At 44.6% G+C, this 22,171-nt stretch overlaps 2 protein-coding genes across 4 annotated transcripts in view; both read left to right on the forward strand.

The window, feature by feature from the left end:
* Positions 1-21: 21 nt before the first annotated feature.
* On the forward strand, positions 22-16,044 carry LOC129340226 (transmembrane protein 180-like). 2 transcript variants are annotated; one of them, XM_054994883.1, is made up of 7 exons: positions 22-99; positions 3,036-3,213; positions 7,470-8,204; positions 10,502-10,656; positions 11,557-11,640; positions 13,141-13,284; positions 14,643-16,044. In XM_054994883.1, the coding sequence occupies exons 1-7, from the start codon at positions 29-31 to the stop codon at positions 14,779-14,781; spliced, it is 1,506 nt and encodes a 501-aa protein (XP_054850858.1). In that variant the 5' UTR covers positions 22-28; the 3' UTR covers positions 14,782-16,044. The 2 variants fall into 2 exon arrangements, with proteins under 2 accessions (XP_054850858.1, XP_054850859.1); XM_054994884.1 differs by lacking the exon at positions 22-99 and adding an exon at positions 348-417.
* Positions 16,045-18,152: 2,108 nt separating this feature from the next.
* Positions 18,153-22,171, forward strand: part of METTL9 (methyltransferase like 9) — a 28,168-nt gene continuing 24,149 nt past the window's right edge. For both annotated transcript variants that reach the window (XM_054992259.1, XM_054992260.1), the window contains exon 1: positions 18,153-18,548. In XM_054992259.1, the coding sequence (XP_054848234.1) occupies positions 18,375-18,548 (174 nt within the window). In that variant the 5' untranslated portion in view covers positions 18,153-18,374. The remainder of the gene's footprint in view (positions 18,549-22,171) is intronic.

Raw genomic sequence — 22,171 nt, forward strand, 5'->3', positions numbered from 1 at the left:
GGCACGCGGGGAGACCGCACCTCGACCAATGGAGTCGGGAGGCATAGGCGGGTCTTCAGCAAGACCCGCCCTCCGCATAGTCTTCGATCGATGGAGAGTGTGAGTGGAGGGGGGGGGGGATGTCGCGCGCTGAGGGGCGGGGCGGTTGCTATGGGTTGCCAAGAATCGGTTGCGGGGGGGGGGGCGAGATGGAGCTAGGCCCTGGTGAGGACTGGAAGGTCTGACGAGAATCGTGTTTAAGCAGGTTTACTCTGAAGTAAGCCTTGCAGCCGAGGGAGAGCTTCTGTTTCTCCTCCCGCCTCGTCCTAACAATGACGAGGCTGCTTGGCAGCTTTCGTGGGCTTTTTCGCGTCAGAAGCACAAAGAGGGCTCCCGCCCGTGGCTGACAGTGCAATCCTCAGAACCGCTTGCTAGCAAGTAAGCCCCCCAGAAAAGGCTTGAGTGGGAAGAGACTGAGTAGATCCGCTTAGGATTTGCACGGCAAAGGCTGCGATCTTGCTGCATGCTTACTGGGGAGAGCAAGCCCCATTTGAAGGCAATGGTTTCTGAGCACCTATGAGCTAGCTAAGACTGTGGCTGGGAAAAGTCTGTTTGAGAGATCTGAGGGGCAAAGTATTGAAGTGTGGATGGGACCCCTAAAGCAGCTTACATTTATTTACCTTATTTATAGCCGGTGAGACTCAAGGCAGATTATACAGTGTAAGATAATGCAATCAAATAGCACAATATATCCCTTTTCCATTTTATCCTCATGTCAGCCACCCCGTGAGGTACCTTAGGCTGTGGCTGCCCCAAGATCACCTAGCAGGCTTCCATGGCAGGGTGGGGATTCGAACCTTGGCCCTAGTTTGACTGACTACTACACCATGCTGTGTATTTAGGATTGCAGCCCAAATACATTGAGCAGTGAAGTGTTTGGCTACATGTGTTGGGGAGGCAGTGAGCTGTACAAAACCAGACCTATTCCCTTTCTGCTCGCCAGTTTGGTGTAGTGGTTAAGAATGGCAGGACTCTAATCTGGAGCACCGGGTTTGATTCCTCACTCCTCTGCCTAAAGCCAGCTGGGTGACCTTGGGTCAGTCACAGCTCTTTTAGAGCTCTCTCAGCCCCACCCACCTCACAGGGTGATTGTTGTGGGGATAATAACATATTTTGAAAACCTCTCTGAGTGGATGTTAAGTTGTCTTGAAGGACGGTATATAAATCAAATGCTTTTGTTGTTGTTAGCAGAGTTGCACCCTTCTAAGTCCATGGGCTTAGAAGGGTGTAACTGTGTTTAAAGTAGCAATATTAGTCACGGAGGTTTCTCTAACCTTTATAGATCCAGAGGAGTTCTGCATTTGATGAAGAGAGCTGTGGTTCTTGGATGTTTATGCTACAATAAAGTTGTTTATTCTTAAAGGTGCTGCTGGACTCTTTACTATTTTTAACCTTTATATGACCCTTATTTTCCTTTGGTAAGGCGCCTCGATAAAATTCCTTTCTTCTGTCTCCAGAGTATATTCTAATATGCATAATGATCTTGATCCTTTTAAAAAAACATGGATTATATTATTTTATGTTTCTATAAACAATTACAAAGTAACAGAGTTTTAAAATAAATGCTTGTGAAAGTGAACGTTTATACAATGGAGCTTTTCTTAGGAATGTATAACCTGCATTTAATTTTACAGCTTTGGGTCTTGATGTTTAGAATCTTTATCTAGTGAATCTATGTACCACCTCCTTGGTGACCTTACCAAAAACAAAATAAAAAACCTCAAATGAAAATCCAACAGAAGACCTATCAGTTAAAACTCAATACTACGAAATCCCTCTCCAGTGATAGAACCATTCCCCAAAATCAGCAGCTACCATTACAGAATGTCACAGCAATATAAACCAGTCTTGCAACCTGGCCATAAAAAGCAACCATATAAACTGGCAGGAAATAGGCTTTGAAATGTTAAAATGGGTGGGATAAAGATTCAGTGGAAAGCTTGATTGAAGAGGAATGTACAAGGAAAAGAGGGAATTAAAGGATAACAATGAATGCCTCTGATAAAAGGGTACGCTAGTCCACAAAGCCTCTTTAAATTAACTAGTTAAGGTGTAGCAAGACTCTTCAATGCAGTTGAAGGTCTTCAGGGAGTTTTTTTAAGGCAACCTGTTCCACAGCACAAAATCAACAGAGGCCCCCAAACTACACTAAAGTTTGTGTGTGCTGTTAATCAGGTTTACTAATCAGTTTGCAAATTTAGAAGGGCCTGATCAGTCAACAAAGGAGGACAGGACCTCTTGTGCATATTACCAATTGTGCGGAAGAGGGAATTTGAGCTGGTAGTTTATCATCCCTCCAGGATAAACTTGTACCTTCCTCAATTCCTTTCCGCTTGTACACATTTGTTAAAATACAGGCTCTTTAGTCCAGAGGAAAGATTCAGAATTTGCTGACCAGGAGTGGATACAAGCCTCTTCTTCCATACACCTTGTCTGGTGCCCAAGCACGCTGATCTTTTACCCGAGCCATGCTGATTTTCCTTCCCTAACTGATTCATGTGCTTGAAGACATCAGGAGGCACAGAGCACTAAAGATGCAGGTCCAGAATCAAAGGTTGTTAAGCTATCAGGGTGATAGACTTTGTTTTCTACCTAACTGTAACTCTTGCAACCTGATCATAACTCAAGACAGAAACAATGATTGCTAGAAAAAATGTCTTTAGGGAGCATATACACATTTTGCTATTGCCAGTGGTGCTGCTGAGACACTGCTCTCATTCACCTGTGGGTACAGAACAGCATTTTGAACAGCCTTGTGGTACACCGCCAGCCAGCCAGAGATAAATAGGTGAGAAAACGTTGCCCTCTTGTGGAACATGAGGAAGTTCTAAGTATGTACAAAGAAAGATATTTGTTCTCTGGCAACATTCTCTGTCGTTCAAGGGTTTTATCTTTAATCGTTATTAAATATAAACATACTCTTTTTTGGTTGCACTGCGGTTTTAATTGTTTGCTGTAACTGATGTACTAAAATATTTTTTCCCCTCTTCCCTTAGGGAAGAAAAATATTGCATTGTGAAAATGAAGTTTTTTTCAAGAATCCATCCTAATGCCCTGGCATATTCCATGACCACATTAGGTGCTGGAATGATGAACAGCATATTTAATTTCTACTACGTTAAACTGTTTTTAAACCAGTACAAGATCTCCGAAGGTGCATTCCATCAAGCACAGGTAGAGTTAATGTTAATTCTTCCATACTTACTTCTGGCCTTTGATTCACAGCAGATGAATTCAGGAATTAAACAAAAAGGTCACAAGACAAGTGGTACCAGTAGAGGCATGTGTCACAGTAATCTAGGAATAGGAGTAAATACTATGTGGGATGATGTGAGACAGCTACCAGTACTGGGCTGCCTATTTCTTGGCCCCATTTATGGAGACAGACTCCAAAGAAAAAGGAGGGCCTATGTTTTGGAACCCAGTTGCATCTTTGGGTGGTTGTCACCCTCCTAATGCCTGAGGAGAAGTGGGGAAGCTCTGGGGGGAGGCGGCAGCAGCAGCATAGCAGAAGGAAAGGCAAGGCAGATCCCCAAGAGTAACTAAAAGAGCTGATAAAAGGAATGACAGATACCACTCGCTCCCTATGGAGCAAAGGCCTCTCTGGTGTAGAGGTCTCCTTGAGAGAAAGGGCCTTCTCAGGAGGAAGACAAAAGAGGAAGCAACTGAGCGTGGCCAGGAAAAGCGGGGATAAAATGCCCCACCTGGAGGAAGTTGGTCTCACAAGTAACATAGTCAGGAAGAAGAGCTGTTACTCAGGCTTGTGGGTGGTGGTGTTTGTAAAGACCAGAATGGCCCTGGAGTAAGGGAGATGGGGTTTCTGCCTAGGAGTATAACAGGTAGTGTTTGTCTGGGATATCAGGCAGTCCTAGCTACCTCTAAGTTTAACCCAGCATGAAGGGTACAGGATTCACAGTCTCTCTACACAATCCTTTTGACGTACGTTTTTCACATGTCAGGAGATGCAATGTTAGCTGGGAAGCATAGTTTTCAATGACAGAGCTGACGGAGATCGCTCTGGAGGGGATGGATTCTCTCATAGCGCTCTACCACCTGTCGCGTCTCCCTTTCCGGAGCCTTTGCCCTGCCGAGGCTTAATTCAAAGTTTTACGCAGTGAGGGTGGTAGGGTAAAAGCTCCAGAAGGGGAGACAGTTCGGCACACCAGAGGCAGCGGAGGGCTGTGAGAGAATCTGTCCTCTCTGGAGTGATCTCCACTGGCTCTGTCTTTCAAAACTACGCTTCCCAGCTGACATTGTGTCTCTTGACATTTGACAGATACGGACCCCAGCGTCTCGTGTAGAGAGACTCTCAGAGGCAGCAGCTAGAGGACCTGTAGAAAGACCCATGCCTAAAAGCAAGTTTGGTGTGTTGAAGTAGGTGGTGGTGTCAGGCTAGTGAATGGGTCTTCTAGCTGAATTGGGACTGTTAAGCTTATGAGTCTGTTGTTTGATGTAGTTAGAGCAACTGAAGCAGAACTGCTGTAATTCCCTGTTGTTGATGTCCTTGTTGAAGTGGTAGGAAGATGGGTTATCCCAGTAAGGGAGTGGCTTCTGGCCCTAGTTGTTTGAGAAGACCCAACAACCATAAAGAGCTTGGTTGAACTTATTGGCTCATTCTAGCAGGAGGGAAGCATAGCACTCCTAGACTTAAAAGCTAGCTTGTAATGTTTTGCATGTAAAGAAGTTTGAGTATTTTATTTTTTCTGGCAAATGTGTTTTTTAAAAAATATTTGTTACTGTGGTTTCATATTAGGGTTTCCAGGTCCCTCAGGGCCCAAACCAGGGGGCAGGAGGTCATGGAGGCAGGCATGGGGAAAACTTAACCTGTGTGCTCTGGAGGACTTCCTTGTCACACAGGGAATGACATCATTCCTGGGGCGACAAGGAAGTCCTCTGGAGTATGCTCTAGAGCTCCCAGGCTCCTTCCCCACACCGTTCCCCCCTGCTGGCCAGGTAAGTGGGGGGGGGAGTGGTGGATCCCCCCACCCCCACCAGGGAAAGGAGATCCATAGTTTAGATGCAGGCCTCTGAGGAAAGAAGGAAGGAGGCTGGATGGGTGAATGGAGTGTGCTGTGATTCGATGGTAGCTGTACCTGAGGGGGTGGAGTAAGCTGCAGTTTTTGGTCAGTGTGCTGAAGGTGTTCATTCTCAGTTAAGTCATGTCATCTACGTGGAATTTGAGTTCTCTTGTGTTTATCTCAGAGAAAGTATTTCTTTTAAGTCAGGCAAACTGTGAGTGTCTGGGTCAATCTCTGTATATATTAGAGAGGTTATCCTATCTAAGTCAGGCAAGCTGTGTGGAAATGAGTGACTGTATGTCTGTGTGGATGTGTTTGCTCTGTGTGGAAAATAAGTCTTTGAGAGTGGGCTGTTTCCCCAAAGTCTAAAGTTCGCACTATTTCTGACCTCACCCAGATGCAGGCAGTGATGATTCCATTTTCGTAGCACGAGTTTGGTGTAGTGGTTAAGAGCAGCAGGAACTGGGTTTGATTCCCCACTCCTCCATTTGAAGCCAGCTGGGTGACCTTGGGTCAGTCACAGCTCTCTGAGAGCTCTCTCAGTCCCATTCACCTCAGAGGGTGATTGTTGTGGGGATAATAATGACATACTTTGTAAACTGCTTTGAATGGGTGTTAAGTTGTCCTGAAGGGCGGTATATAAATCAAATGTTGTTGTTGTTGTTAACTGCCTGCATCTGGGTGACGTCTGAAATAGTGCGAACAAGCTGCCAGCATTTCGTGAGTAGCGCACTATTTTTAGAGCGTAGAGAAACGGCCTAGGTTTGAATATATCTTTAAGAATATATATTTTTGAAACCATCAACTAGTCTGCTTATCAAAACTCTCAATCATCATGCTTATGTACTTCTAAATAAATTCTACTTTTCGTTAAGCAAGAGAGGATCTTTTTTTACCTCACAGCGACCCCTACATGCTGACTGTTCTATCAAGTTACTCTCTGTAACAAAGCCTTCCCATGATACAGATTAAACAGAGGAGGTCTAAGGTGGTGGCAGCAACAACCTGTTGACGGAATCAGGGAGACAGCAATATATAAGTTACACAAAAAAGGCAAAATACAACAGGTAGTGTTAGCAGTGTGATTCATGCCCCAAAGCAAAGGTGTTCTCAAAACATAAGCCTGGGTAAAGTAGAGAACTCCTGAAGGAGTGTTGGTTGTGACTGGAGCCCTCCTGAGGTAAACGTTTAAGGTAATGTTAGGAGGAGATGAATTAAAAGTCCAAAAGCAAAGGTTATAAAACAAAGAAAATCATTACACAGCCGTTGGTGGGCACTTCTGAGTATCCACCCAGATCACTTGGAGATTTAGTAGTCATCCATCTTTTCCCACCAGAGATGCTGGAAGGCCTGCCCAAAAGAGAGCCCAGCAGGTGCCAAGGCCAAGCGTGGTCTCTTTAAATCCTGGGGAAGCTTTTCTTCTTTTTTCTGCCTACTTGTGAGTTTTGTTGGCTGAATACATTGCTGACTTCAGAGTTCTTTGAGGTTCTTAGAGTGTACGTATGGGTCCAAATCCCTCCATGTGAAACTTACTGGATGACCGGTCACTCCTCACCATTTTAATTCAAATCTTTCCACAAGTCACTTTTCCTGCAATTCTCCATTGCTGTGATTACCACTTGCTTTATAGCCTGCACTCACTACATCTCAGGGACTGTTAATTTAATTACAGAGTCCATTTGTGGACATTCATTTATCTCCAGACATTTAATCTGCTGTTATTTAATTACTTTTAAAATTGATCGGTGCTTCAACTGCATGTACAAAGACTACAGTTCAGAGGAGACCATATATAAAACCCATTTCTTAGCCAGATTGGTTTTAAGAATGCCTGTCCTGGTTGCACCTCTAAACAATCACTTGAACACTCTCAAGTTTGAAAAGCATTTTGGGAATTTGGTGCAGGAGCCATTTAAACAAACTGCTGCTGAGATTGCTAAAAAGAAACCTTGCAGGAGGTCCTAAACAAGGATCTCCTACACTGTGTCTAAATAGCACTGAAATTATGCAGCGCGTGCTCCTGTTTTCCCTTTGAATTCCCCATCTCCCTGAATTGCATGCACATTTCTGTTTTCTTTATTTTATGCACTATCACTTGATCAGTTGTCTGTTGATTTGAATCAGTTTTCCTCTTTTGGTGGTGGAAAGTGCACTCAGGTCACAGCTGATTTACGATGACCCCATAGGGCTTTTGAGGTAAGAGATGAACAGAGATGGTTTGCCATTGCCTCTTCATAGTGACTCTGGACTTACTTTGTGATCTCCCATCCAAATATTAACCTGGACCATTCCTGCTTAGCTTCTGAAATCTTCTATCTTACATTGTTCTATACACATACACACTAATATGGTTCCAGTTGCTCTGAGAGCAATCAGAAGTTTAAATATATGCTAATTTGCTTAAATTCTCAGGTTGTCTTTATGATCTGGAATGCCATCAACGACCCTCTCTTTGGCTATATTCAAGATAATTCCAGAGTCCCGTGCTGTTCTAGACGTCAGGCTTCCATTTTCTATGGGGCTCCATTGTATGCTCTGGCTTTTCTGCTGCCCTGGTTTCCATGGAAACAATATCAAGAAGGCGACTGGCTTAGTGGGCTTCACCTTGTTGTTGCTCTGTGCGCTTTTGATGGCATGCTGACGTTTGTCTTACTGGCACAGTGTGCGCTCTTTGCAGAAACGTCCACAAGACATGAGAGCAGACTTCAACTCATCAAGTACAACCAAGTGGCCACGTTAGTTGGGTCCACCAGCATCCTCTTCTGTGGCTTGATATCCAACAACATGGAGAACTTTGCCTACTTTCAAGTCTTTGTGGTTCTAGTTGGAGCAATAGCAACTGCGTGCATGTGCTACACGGGAATCTATAGCACTACTCAGTATGAGCAAAGGGAAAGTCTCGTGGAAGGATGTGATCTAGAATGCACCCAGAAGGTCTTCTCATGGTCCTCTGTGATTTTGTTGACCAAACAGATCCTGGCTCAGAGAAATTTTTTGCTTTTTGTGACAATGAACTTCTTTCAAGTCTTCCATTCAGCTTTCTGCAGCAATTTCATGATGATCTTTGCAGACAACCTCATCCCCAAAGACGTTCTTTCCTCCTCCATCCGAAGTATCATGTACGGGGCAGGTTTTATTTGTCCTCAGGTATGCAAAAAAATTGGAATAGATGTTTTTTAAGGTATGTTGCAGTTAGGAAGGGAGGGAAATGGCTTTCCTTGCTGGGAACTTCCTCAGACTGTTTTCCCGGAGAGCCTCCTGTTAATCAGTTGCCACCACTCAGGTATCTCCTGAGAACATCTAGACTGACTGGCTGAGAAGGTACCATTCCAGCTCAGTCCTAGCAAAATAACAATGTAATAGGTTGGAGTCCCTGGAAAACACCTGATAGCAAACAATGTAGTGCCCAGGCAGTCTGGCATGTGGGGAAAAGATTCAGAGAATAACCCAGAGAAATGTATTGTACTGAAGAAGCTAAGAAAGGAGGTTTAGTATAGAAAAAAGGGGGAAATGGTGGGTGGATTCAAAAGTAGTAGGAAATTAGAAAAAATACAGGGAAGAGCGAACTATCACAACACAGTCTCTCAAATAAAAAAAATGTTGAGCTAACTCTGCTAAGTACACTTTACCTAGAGTAGGTTCCTCAGAGCATGAACTGAGTTCCGCGCAGTACCAAAATAGTGGAGGAGTCCTTAACCCCTTAACCCCAGCCCGCTGGTTTTGGGGGCTCCAGTGTTAGGCTGTTAGAGGAGATTTCTTGTTCCAAAGGAGGGGCAAAGAGCTCCCAGATATTCATGGGCAATGGAGTCTGAGCTAAGCCAGCCTTCTTGGTGAGACTGATTAGGGGATCTAAGCAAACCCCAGCAAAGCTCCATCTCTGATGTCAGAGGCTATTGCTGCCGATCAGAGAATTATTTCAGGATGGTCTTGCCATTTTAATGGCTTTGCACTTCCATAACAAAAAGGGAATCTGGCCCAAACTGGTTGCCCTTTGTCAAAAAAGGATTAAGTTTGCCTGTTAGCCCCAGTGTGGAGTGGAGAATAAAGCGTTATTCTCATGTCAAGCCCCAGGGGTCCAAGAACCCAGATGCTCTAGGTAGCACTCTTGAGCCATATTGGATCTTGAGGTTCTGTCACTAGTGCCACTGGATTTCTGTTCTATTTCGCTACAACAGACTAATAAGGCTACCCCTCTGAAACTGATATGGTTCAGACATAACGATACACCATGATTTATTGTCACATGAATGAGGCTGGGTGCTCGTTGGGCTTACATGCTCCCTCTTATCTGTGTGCACAGAATGAGAATTAAACTCTTCCACAGCAAATCATAGCTTGGCTTATCTTAAAATCACAAAGTATGACTTGTTCCCTCCAAACTCTTTTAATACTGGGTTGGAGGTAACGAAACAGATTATGTATTTATATATTGTATTTTACCTAGCTTTTCCTCTGGGGAGCTCAGAGTAGCATCCATAGAGCTTCATTATAATCCTCAAAGCAACTCAGTGAGAGAATGTGGGCAGACAGAAAGAGACTAGCCCAAGGTCACCCAGCAAATTTCCATGGTAAAGCGGACATTTGAACCAGAGTCACTCTGGTCCTAGTCTTGACTCCATGCTAGCTCTTAAACAGTGTTTTTCATGAATGTTGAAATATTTAATTATTGACTTACACTATGAGGAGAAGAACAGAAGGGGGAGTCACACAAGCCTATAGACACCCCCTCCTGGTCATTCACATAAATGACAAAATGAACAGTATTTTTGTTTCAGCATTGTGGACAAACCACAATAAATGGGACATTATTGGACATGATGCTCTGGGGCATAAACCACCTATTTAACAAAAAGATCTCATAGCCTTGATTAAAAAAGGCAACTAGAGTAGTCCCCTCCCCTGCATTCTTAACAGTGTGGGGCTTCCTATGTTTGGTTGGGGCGCAGCAGAGGGGTGTGAGCAATTCTGTGCATGTTGCTAAGAAGTACTGTTAACTCATACTGCAAGTTCAAAAGTGTGTTTCTATAAGGAAAACTGGTTAGAGGTGAAATCAAGCAGTCTTTAACAAGCCATCAATTCCAGTGCATTGGGTCAAATCCAAATGTTCCTTTCTACTCGCCAAAGGGGGGGGAGTGTTTGCTGTTTTGCTCCCTCCCACTTCGCCCTCTGCTTGTGCTGTTCCTGAGAGTTCCTGTTCCCCCAGAGAAGCATTTTGGAGACCTTAGTGGATTCCAGGCAAGTTCTGCTCCACTGACAGCAGCGTCTCCTGTTAGCAAAGCAACCTTTGGCACCAGCACATTCAGTGCAGGCCGCTGGGGAATTACTCCACTTCTCTCTTGGCCTGTTATTCTGTGCAGATCAATGAACTGTTTTGCTTGTAAAATTAATAAGCTGTAGATAGTGATGCTGTATCAGTGTCTTACTGTTTTTGATTTTTTTTTCAGTGCCTTGTGCTAATCAGTCAATCTCTGTTGAAGAAATTTGGTTACTATAAGGTTGTCCTGTTTTCCTTTTATTTGGAAGCAATAGCTGCAGTGTTCATGTTTCTTCTAGGCCCAGAACATTACTACCTGTTGGCTATTTATCTCACAGTGAACATGTAAGTAAATATTTAGCTTTGGTTGTAAAATTAATGATGGGGCCCATGGCTGAGGGGTTGAATATATGCTTAGCATGCAGACGTTGCCAGGTTCAGCCCCTGGCATCTCCAATGAAAAGGATCAAGTAGCAGGCGATATGAAAGACCTCCATCAGAGACCCTAGAGAGCTACTGCCACCCAGAGTAGACAGTACTGATAGGGCTGTGGTCTCACTTGGTATAAAGCAGCATCCTATGTTCAAGAATTGTCAGTTTTAAAACAGTCAGAATGACTATAAGATGAGGAAATGGTCTTCGATAAACTCGTGTCGAAAAGGAAGGAATAATAAATCCAAGAAGACCACGTGGTACACGCAATAATATAAATTCTATTATCAATCAATGTACAATTCGAGAATCTAGTCCATTAGACAGTGAGCTACAGCACTTGCAATTGCATCATTTTCCAACGTATTAACTTTTTCACTTTTTCACAGGCACAAAACCTTCATAGCTGTGAGAACGCTCGGCGGTTAAGAACATCGTTGCCGCACATGAGCATTCTCGCGGCTATGAAGGTTTGGTACATTGATTGATAATAGAATTTATATTATTGCATGTACCACATGGTCTTCTTGGATTTATTATTCCTTCCTTTTCGACACGAGTTTTAAAACAGTAGCAATTTATGCTAGGATGCAAAGAACCATATTAAACACTTGCAAGCATGTGGGTTTTTAAAATGCATCATTTTTTTAGGTTAGTGAAATTTGGAACTTTTAATTTAAGAAAAACCTATCTACTATATTGCACAGTGCCAACAGGCTAAGCATAGAAGAACTCTGTGTAGGAATGTACTAGAAGGCTCTGAAGCTTTTTAAAAAGACACCGAATATTTAACTTGCTTTTATATTTCTTTAGGGTAATTGTTCAAGCTTCTTTCAGCCTGTTTAATTTGCCTTTGGCTGATATTGTTGATGCAGATTTAAAGAAACATAAACGGAAGTAAGTTTTTTTTTTTACAAACACTCACAATTTACTGTATGTTAGTTATAAAGTCCAAACTCAATAAAAAGTTACACTGACCACAGTTACAGTTAATATGAATTCGAAAGCAGTTTTCAGTGTGCAAAAAATGCTTTACAAAAGTTCTCTCTTGATGCTGATGTTCAAGATGCCAATAACTTAAATGCCTCAGCAGGGCTCAAACATTCAAGCAGAGCTGTGAACTGAAACTGTTTTCTTCATTGCATGTTTACCTCGCCCCCTTCGTCTTTTATATTGTCCCCTCATCCCTGTGAGATAAATAAGGCTGAGAGAGAATGACTGGCCCAACACCACCTAGTGAGTTGGGTGGTAGTTGGAGATCTGACCTCATTTCTCTAGGTCAAGGATTTGTTTAATGTGAGTGCTGGATCTTAGTCTTTTAATATACAATAGTAATACATTCCCCCATCTCACCAAAAAAGAAACCCTCTTCTGCAATGCCAGCCATTTTATATAAATATAGCCCATTCCAGTCATGAAGTTTAAAGCACCCTTTCCTCACATTTGTTTGCATACTGCTTAAAAACTGGAAAGTTTATACCCAGCATGAACAATGTCTAAATACCACAACACACATTTGTGAGCCAGTTTGGTGAAGTGGTTAAGAGTGCGGGACTTTAATCTGGAGAGCCGAGTTTGATTCCCCACTCCTCCACTTGAAGCCAGCTGGGTGACCTTGGGCTAGTCATGGCTCTCTGGAGCTCTCTCAGCCCTACCCACTAGAGATGGGCATGAAACGAACCACAGAACAAAATTCCATATGGAATGACTGGTTCGTTTGCAGGGAAACGCGTTCTGCGGGACTGCGTTTTTACGGAACTTTTTCCAACCATTCCGTGGCTGGTTCAGAGTTTCACAGAGCCTGTGCCAGTTTCAGCTCATTGGCTGAACCCGGGGATTGTGAAACTGACAGCTCCTTTCTCAGGCCGCTCTGGCAGCAGGAGAAAGGGGCTGTCAGTTTCACAGTCACCAGCTGATGGGCTGAAACCAGCACAGGTCTGTGAAACTGATAGCCCTGTTCTCCTGTTGCCCAGGCAGTGGAAGAAAGGGGCTGTCTATTTCAAACGCCCCACACCAGCTGCTGAAGCTGGTGCGGGGCAGTTGAAATGCTACGAACCACAAACCAATTCGTGAACTGGGAAAAGGTCGGAAGTTCGTGGTTCATGGAATGCTACAAACCATGAATCATGTGGTTTGTTTTTTTGGTTCGTGCTCATGTCTACTACCCACCTCACAGGGTGTTTTGTTGTGGAGATAATAATGATGTACTTTGTAAACCGCTCTGAGTGGGCATTAAGTTGTGCTGAAGGGCGGTATATAAATCAGTTGTTGTTGTTGTTGTTGTTATATGAATGGCTGCCTATTGAAACCAAACATTCCCATACAGATGTGATAGGTCGTACATGCCCTCATATAGAGTACACTGTGTTAATGATTCATCTCTCCTTGGTATTTCAGATCACCACTCTCCTCCATGGTTTTTGGAACAAATGCCTTATTTACCAAGCCTGCCCAGTCTTTAGCACCCATGTTTGTGGTTACTGTACTCAATCAGTTTGGATATGCAAATCTGAATAGTAAACTGGCTCAGCCTGATCCAAAGTAAGTGGCAAGTTAGAACTGAAACCATAGTGAAACTTGTGCCTCAAGTGTGTATTAGGAAGGAATATGTTTCTAGGGGGCGTGCAGACTTCACTGTTACGTCTGAAACATTCAAATGCTGGTTTGTGTGAGACTGACTTTATTCCCCACACAGTTAGCTCAGACTATCCTTAGCTGTGCACTCAACGCAGATAATCAAAAAGGTAATTGGCAAGAAAGGATGAGCCAGTTTTCTCCTCTCATAGACCCTTCTTATGTGCCCAGTGTAATTCCAATTGCCAATTTGGGGTCAGGAAGGAATTTTCCTCCAAGCTACATTGGTCAGGGATCCTAGAGGTTTCTTTCCTTCCTCTGGGCATTGAGCAGGGCTCATTAGGGGTGTGGGAGGATCTGTGAATTTACTGCATTGTGCAGGGGGTTGGATTAGATGAACCTTGTTATCCCTTCCAGCTCTGTGACTGAGCACTACACAGATATAACCATGGTAGATTTCCTATGATTGTAGAAACTGGAACATGTGCAAACTGCTGCTAGCTGCATCCATGTACCTGTTAGTCCACAGTTCGTTTGCTCCGCACAATGACAGGCATGTGTGCTACGAAGCATGATCGAACTGTATGGAGAAGCCTGCTGCTTGTGCTGAACAGGCCCTAAATATACTTAAGCCTTGATCCTTGCAGACACCTGCGTTTGGCAAGAACACCTCAACCTGTTCAGAATTCCTTTATAATGAATGACGCGGCTTGCAATGCATGCTACTTTTCCAGCCTTATCTAGGCACAGAATGCTAACATGCTGCACAGTTGCTGTAAAACAGGAGTTCTGTGGCACGGTATAACAAAATTGTATGTTTGATGTGTTGATTCATTTTGTATTGCATTGATATACATCTTCTACATTATTCAAGCAGACAAACATGGGGATTTGCTATTTTTGTTCAGATGGATGCTATTCCAATGCAGCCAGAGAAGGAGCTACAGTACAATCTTAAACAGAGTTGTACCTTTCAAAGTATGTAACTCAGCTTAGGATTGCCCTGCTGATCTTGTACAAGACTTGGTACAGAACAATTCATAAATGTGGGGGTCATGGCTCAGCTTTGCACACAGATGGCCCCAGGTTTACTCCCCAGCATCTCCAGCTGAGAGCATCAAGTAGTAGCTAATGTGAAGGCTCTTTACCTGAGACCCCAGAGATCTCCTGGCAACGTGTGAACAACACTGACCCAGATGGATCAGTGGTCAGACTCAATACACATAAGGTGGCTTCCTGTTTTCAGACATGCTAAACAGGAGGACATTGTGTGAGCACATTTGTTGTTGCTGAACTGGATATATTAACTGTGTCCTTTCTACCAGTTTGTTCCTAGGTCTTCATGATGCCATGTTCTACATGATCTGCCTTGTTCCCCTTGGCATTGCTGCAATACAGATTGTGGCATGGACACCATTCTCCATCCAGAATAGTCACCTGACACCTGTACACACTGAGTTGTGAATGTGTGTAAATGGGGGACATGCCCATTCCATTTGACCCGCTAGTCAGTTTTCAACTCTGAACAGGACAACTGGCTTGCCTTGACTCTTTAGACTAGTGCATCACCTGCCACCTGAGTCATTATTATTATTTTACACCTGCTGACCCTCTCACTGAGGGTTTACATCTGCAAACTCCTTACAACAAAGCAAGGATTTTTCTAGTTCAGCAGTCATAACAGGTACTTGGACAGATGTCCTGTAGATCTACTGAGTAGCGATGTGGCACCTGAGTGAATTCTGCAGACCAAAGTTGTTCTTCTTAGAGGAAGACCCATAACTTCAAACATGGGGGTTAACTCCCTCCTTCAGAAATGGTAAACAGCGACCCTTTTCAGCCATTAAGATCATCCGTGCGTAAGGACCCATTCCTTGGGAAGGAGGATTGGAAAACCCAGGTTTTTGAGGGTACCAGATTGTGTGTATTATCTGGCATTGGTATGCATAGTGCCCTGGAAACAGTCTATATTGAGAAGATTGTGCTATCTGTGATCTTTACTATTGCATGGTTTATCATAACTTAAAAGAATTTACAACCCTGTATGCAAAAAGAGGGTTATAGGGATTTTTTTAACAGACAACAGAAAATGTACACTGGGTTTCTGTGTAACTGGCATTACATCTGCAAAACCTAATTTCCCTAAATGAGAAAGTTGAGGAATCCTAGTAGAGGAGAACAGAGTGTAAATATGGGTTATTGTCCTGAGATCCATGGTAGCAATTTGCATGGGAACGTGAGGCCTCTGGGACTGATTTAACATGGAAAGAAAAGATATTTGGGTGTTTAAAAAATCCTATACAGAAAAAAAGGGTTTTTACTCTAGGAAATTGGGGTTGGTGGAGATATAGAAATATAGCTGTAGAAATACAGATTTCCTGGCTGCTTGATCCCACACAAACAGGGATAGGCAAGTGTATAAATTACATTGTTGATGCTTCCACTTTTTTCATTACTGTCTTTGACATCAAGTGTCCTTGGTCTTCCTTCAAACAGCTGAATACATTTTGGAGCTATCCTGTTCAGGCTCTTTTTGCCAGTTCTTGACTTTTGAACTGACTTTACGATGAATGAAAAACAAGTCCTACCTTATACATCACAATGTCTAAATTATACTAGAATAAATCCTATCATTATGTCTTTTAATACAATATAAAGCACTGCTGTATTTCTTTTAACAATTTATTAAATACAATTCTTAGCAATAGATTTGAAGGAGAAACTGACTTCCAAAGAAGCCTTTTCCATGGGAAGGTCTCACTTCTCAGTGTCATATTCGTGTAAAAAAGAGAATGAGTGTAATTTTAAAGTCTCTTCCCAGTTTAGAGCAAATGTGACTGGGAAACATGGTGCATTCTAGAAGTTTACAAAATTATTCACTTTTCCCACCCCATGCATAGAGAACTATTTCTCTTGCCCATAATACTAAAACTTGAATGCACCGAGTGGCATTGATGGAAAAGAGCCAGCGCGGTGACGGACCAGGATCTTGGTAACCCAGGTTCACATCTCTGCTCTGCTATAAAAGCTTTCTGAGTGACCTTGGACCAGCCACACATACTCAGCCTAACCCAACTCACAGAGTTGTGAGCAGGGCTTTTTTTCAGGGGGAACGCAGTGGAATGGAGTTCTGGAACCTCTTGAAAATGGTCACATGGCTGGTGGTCCCGCCCCCTGATCTCCAGACAGAGGTGAGTTGAGATTGCCCTCCGCGCCACTCAGTGGCGCGGAGGGCAATCTAAACCCCCCTCATCTGGAGATCAGGGGGCGGGGCCACCAGCCATGTGACCATTTTCTCCGAGGGCAACCCACTGAGTTCCACCACCTCTTTTCCCAGAAAAAAGCCCTGGTTGTGAGTATAAAATGGAGAGAAGAACGAGATATGCTGCTTTGGGTTCCCATTGGGGAGAAAGGAAGGGTATAAATGAAGTAAATAAATCAACTGCAAGGAGTTCCTTTAGAGAAAACGTTAGTCCACAAAAGCTTATGCTGTGGCAACTGCAGTCCAATGCAGTGTTACTCTAGTCCATTGACATTAATGGGCTTAGAATGAAATAATTCTTCATAGCATCACAGTATTGGTTTGTTAGTCTTCAAGGTGCAACAAGCCTTTTTGTTTTTACTTTTAGCTGTGATTATTGTGTTCCTTTCACGTGCTCAAAGGAACACACAAACTATGTTAGCTGTTTTCTGGGTGTCTGCTGATTTGGCATACGTGAGGAAGGTGTAGCAGAAGATATAACCCATTCATTAATTATCTGCTCATGTACTCTCAGTGTCCCCATTTAGCAAGGATAGTCTGAATTTCCTGTCTCTAACAGTTACTGGTCTGGTCTTCTGGACACTATTGTAAAATTTTCTGGGGCCCTACCACTTGAATCTTTGGGCCAGAGACAGATGTGCCTTGTCTTCTATAACCTTTCCAGAGACCAAGGTCCCTTTGTCAGATACTAGGGGAGTTTTATTTGGGTCCAGTAGTGCCTTAAAAACCAGCTAGATTTCCAGAGTACAAGCTTTGAAGAGTCAAAGTTCCCTGTGTCAAATACAGGGAGTAGAAAAAGGTAGGAGGAGCCTTTATAATCCAGGCAGTGTGGAAGTTACTACAAACCAGAGTGTCAGGAAGCTAGCTATAATACATGTTGTAATTATCTTGATAGAGCGGAGGTGCAAAAAATTAGCATCTGTAGTTGGATAAAAATCCAAAAACCTGCTTGAACCTTGGGAGTCCATTGTTCTGAATTTGCAAATAAACTCAATTCCAGCACTCTCATGTTGTAATTTTCCTTTGAAGTTTCTCTTGTTTGAGAATTGCTACTCTTTTGACTTTGGAAAGCTCATATCCTGGAAATCTCCGTGGTCTGTTGGGTACTTCTTGCTGTCCTATTGCAGACCAATACCGCTACCCATCTGAAACGACTTTTTAAAAAGGCATGCAAAAAAAATACCCTTTTGAAATACAATCCAGAAAAGCAAAAACACGATCCGTCTGAAATTACCATTTAAGCCCAGTGCAAGAGCGGTTCCTAGAGTAGAGCAGATTTAAGCACACCCTTTTCTGCCCTGCCCGCAAACCATCCGGCGCGCCTAGCACGTGCCCACCGGCTGAACGCTCCCAGAAAAAGAGGCGTGTCGGCCCGACGGGGAGGAGCTTCCCGCCCACCCCTTTGGTGTGCTTGCCGCCCGGTTTGAAAGCAGCGCCCCCGCCTGGCGTTAGGAGCTGTTCCCTGATTGGCTGAGAAGCGGGGCAAGCAGGGCTCGGGTGCGCGCGCTAGAGAGGGCAAGGAGTGGGCAAGGGAGGCTTCTCCGTGTGTCCCGACAATCTCGTCCGGCCGGGCGCCTCAGGCCGCGCGCCTCGGGTTCCGGGCTGTTGGCGGTGCGGCAATCGTGTATGCCTGTATCTGTTGCGGGCGCCGAAGGGGAGCTCCTCCGCGTTGGCCGCTGCCATGGCGAAAAAAGGCGGCGGTTGCGGGAGGGGGTGATTCGGCGGCGGGGCCCTGCTTCCTTTCTGGTCCCCTTTCGCCGCTTCCCTCTCTCCCGGCCGCCCGCCCAACCCCCCGATGAGACTCTGCCTGGCCTGGCTGGGTTGCTACACCTTGTCTCTGTGGGTGCTGAGGAAGAGGATGTGGGCTGGCCCTGCCAGGTACCTCCGGAGCCCTTTATCCCGGTCTCTCTACTCGAACATGATGGGCAGCCACAGCCAGGCGGAGCCGGGCCTCAAGGAGAACCACCAGGTAGGGGAGCCGAGCCGAGCCGGCGCCCACCCGCCCCCACCCTCGGGGAGGGGCGCGCCCCCTCTGAGGGCTCCGCAGCCGCCGCCTCCCCCCGGGAAGAAATGGCAAGGCTGTGGGAAAGGAGATGTTGCCCTCGCCTTTGGGGGTGGGAGGAGGGGGGGGGCTTGTTTGGATAATTTTGGGGAGGGGGAGAAATGGAGGTCTTGTTTGGGGGAGAGCTCTGAGTGCCCCCCCCCCAGACACACACACACACGCCAAACCCTTTCGCCCCTTCTGCACAAGCCCTCGCCTCCCTCACGGCCCGGCGAGAGGGCATTCACGCGCCCCGGTCAGGGTCGCCTCCACTGGACTGGCCCGTCTGAAAGGACCGGGAAGGGACCAGGCTGGCTGAGGTGCTTGTTGGGGTGAGGGCGCCAAAGTTTGAGAGGGAGGGGAGGTCTTTCCCATCACTGGGTCGTTTTCCCTGGAGGTGGAATCCCGACCCCTTCTGACGCTCTGCTCCCCAGCTAAGGACAACAGTACCTATCTGAGCACATGAAGCTGCCATATACTGAGTCAGACCCTCGGTCCACTTGGCTCAGTATTGCCTGCTCTGACTGGCAGCGGCTCTCCAAGGAGAGATCTTTCCCCCAACCTGAGAATACCAGGAACCGAATCTGGGACTGTCTGCATGCAAAGCAGATACCTTGCCACTGAACTAAGGACCCTCCACATCAAGTTTATTATTGGAACACAGTTTCACTGGGTAGCCGTGTTGGTCTGCCTTAGAACAGCAAAGTTCAACTCCAGTAGCACCTTAAAGCCCAACAAGGTTTTCATGGTTTAAGCTTTCAAGAGTCAGAACGCTGACAAAGGGGAGTTTTGACTCTTGAAAGCTTCCTGAAAATCCTCTTGGGTTTTAAGATGTTACTGAACTCAAATTTTGTTGTATAAACACATGACGCTGGTTTATTCAGATCTGTACTCTGCTCTGACAGAGATCTTCCACTTCACCTACTTCCTAACAAGAAATTGAACCTGTAACTTCCTGCATGCAGGCCAGGTACTCTACCACTGAGCCACGGCCCATGCAACATGAAAGGACAAAGAACAGGTTAGGGCAGAGGCATTTTGAATGTGGGCTTTTTTATGTATTTTGTGTGAGCAGCCGTTTTGAGAGGAGGCAAGTCAGAGAAATCTTTGGCTAGGAGAAGATAGTGGCAGTGTGCCTTGACCTGAACAATTTTTGTCCCTGCTGTGAACTAACTGAGAGGGAGAGGCGGTCTAAGGTTAACCCCTGTCTCTCTCTCTGACTTACCCGCCCCCCCCCCCCCATTGAGGATTGTTGTAAGGTGGACTGAGAAAATATTTGAAGCCCTTTGAATGTGTGTGTAAGAGGGCTACTCTTGTTTGGGAAGAAGATTTAGGAAACATGCACTGCTGAGGAGAGGCAGAGATACCTGGAGTGGAAGATGCAAGAGAACACAAGAAGAACAGAAATCAGGAAGGGTGAAAAGTCTTTGGGGAAACATGGTCTCGGAAGAGGTGGCACACTTTTTATACAAAATAAATTATAAAGAGCAGAGAAGTGGGGCTTGCATACAAAGAACAAGGGAAGTGGGAACGGTGAACGCGGAAACCTTTTCTAACCCCTGCTCCAAATTAATCAGAAATACAATTAGGTGCACGAACCATAAAGTGGTTCAGGAGGACCATAAAGTATGCAAATGTCTAATGGTATGAAGGATTCTATCTAAGTCTGAAGGAGAGAACACTTACAATGTATTGCTAAGCAGAATTGACACTGACTTCTGTTGGATTAGAATGTTGCAGCTCTGCTTCGGATGGCACTGTTAGCCTTTCAGCTGGAGAGAACAAACATGGTCTCTGTTCAAAAAGAGGAACTCCCTTAGTCACAGAGGTGTATGCCTTCATTTCTTTTGTAATATAACTTAAGCAATCATGGATTGAGTAAGATGGGGAGGAATAGACTACTTCCTGGTCCTTCCTGACCCAATGTATGTAAGTTTATGCCTATCTCGAAAATTTTAGGGGATAGATGCATCTTGAGGAGGGGCTGTGGCTCAGTGGCAGTGCACCTGCTTAGCATGCAGAACGCCCCAGGTTCAATCCCTACCATCTCCAGTTAAAAGGAGCAGGTAGTAGGTGATATGAAAGACCTCCACCTGAGATCCTGAAGAGCCACTGCCAGTCTGAGTAGAAAAGACTGACCTTGATAGACCATTGGAAAGTGGCTTTGTATGTCTTCATATGTATGTATCCTCTCTGGGCCGGAAATTAGCTTGGGCGCCTAAAAATTGATGCCGAAGAACCAGAAATATTTTTGCATTATTCCTTGCTGACCTATGCGGTGGAGGTAGCTCTAACATTCTCCAGCTTCCCTGTGATGACCAAAAGCATTCGGAATAATTTGGCATTCTCCACATTTTTATTTGGGGATGGTGGGTTACAAAGATTTTTGAAGAACAAAACGAAGAATACAGTTGATAGGGGAAAACAATCTGAACTATGTGAGGCTTTCCTTGTTTGTTGGGCCGCCTTTTGGTAAGGTATGGTAGCATGTTTCAGTGTTGTATGCAACTCCTTTGCAGGCAACTAATAAAGTTTGAGATGAGCATGGAAAGGGGATTAAGGAATGGGAACAGTGGCAAACCAGCAACGGGGGGAACCTGAACCCAGGTTTCTCAACTTCCCTGTAGCAGCAGTGTCTTTTTTCTGGTTCCATAATGATAGAAAAATCATTACTGCTCCCCAGTTTGAATTGGTAGTTCTGCCATGGAACTGATACTTGTACTCACTTCCTGTTGCAGCCACATTTCTTGAACAGGTTACTTGTGTGTATAGGATTTCCAGAAAGCTGTTGGCTAATTTTAATTGTTTCACTTGATCCAAGATATACGCTCCAACCTGTTGGTTGCTGGAAAGACAGTGTGTTTAACTGTGTGCAAGCAAGCTAACCAACAAAGCTTAATTCGCCAGCTTAATTTAGCAGGAACAAATTCTCTGTGCCCACTCACTCCTTCTGTTTGATCTTACGCAATTCCTTAGCATCCCTTGTAAGTTTGTCCTTACCTCATCTTGCTTCACCCTATTTCCATGGGCTGTATCTGTTGGAGGTGGTGTGTGTGTAATCATTATGAAGCAAAAAAGGAAAACCACATTTGATGAAACCCGATTTCCAGCATCAATAGGTTCAGCTGGTTCAACAAACTCAACTGTCTGATAAGTTTTCAGTAGAACAAAGCACTGATCAGCAAGCAGATCCATTTGTTTTTTCCCATTCTTGCACTGTGATTCTCCTTCTGAAGGAAGTTGTGCACAGGAGTTGATGAATGTCATGTCCCGGACTGATGCTGCTAAAAGCTGAGTCCGAGCCCCAGCAGTTACGCTAGTTGCTCTCAGCCCTGCCTACTTCAGAGGGTTGGTGTGGGATGAAATAAAGACTCACCATGTCTACCACCCTCGGCTCTTCTTGAGGATGGAGGGATACATGTGATAGAATGACTTAGTATTGGTCAAGGCATCTAGTCAACCTCTTCTTCATTGTTTCCTAGACTTAGCCTTCCGACATGAGGAGATGAAATTTCTTGCCTTATATTGGCTTCTCATTGAACCAATGCATT

Source organism: Eublepharis macularius, chromosome 12, assembly GCF_028583425.1.
Source record: "Eublepharis macularius isolate TG4126 chromosome 12, MPM_Emac_v1.0, whole genome shotgun sequence".
In the NCBI taxonomy this organism is placed as follows: domain Eukaryota; kingdom Metazoa; phylum Chordata; class Lepidosauria; order Squamata; family Eublepharidae; genus Eublepharis; species Eublepharis macularius.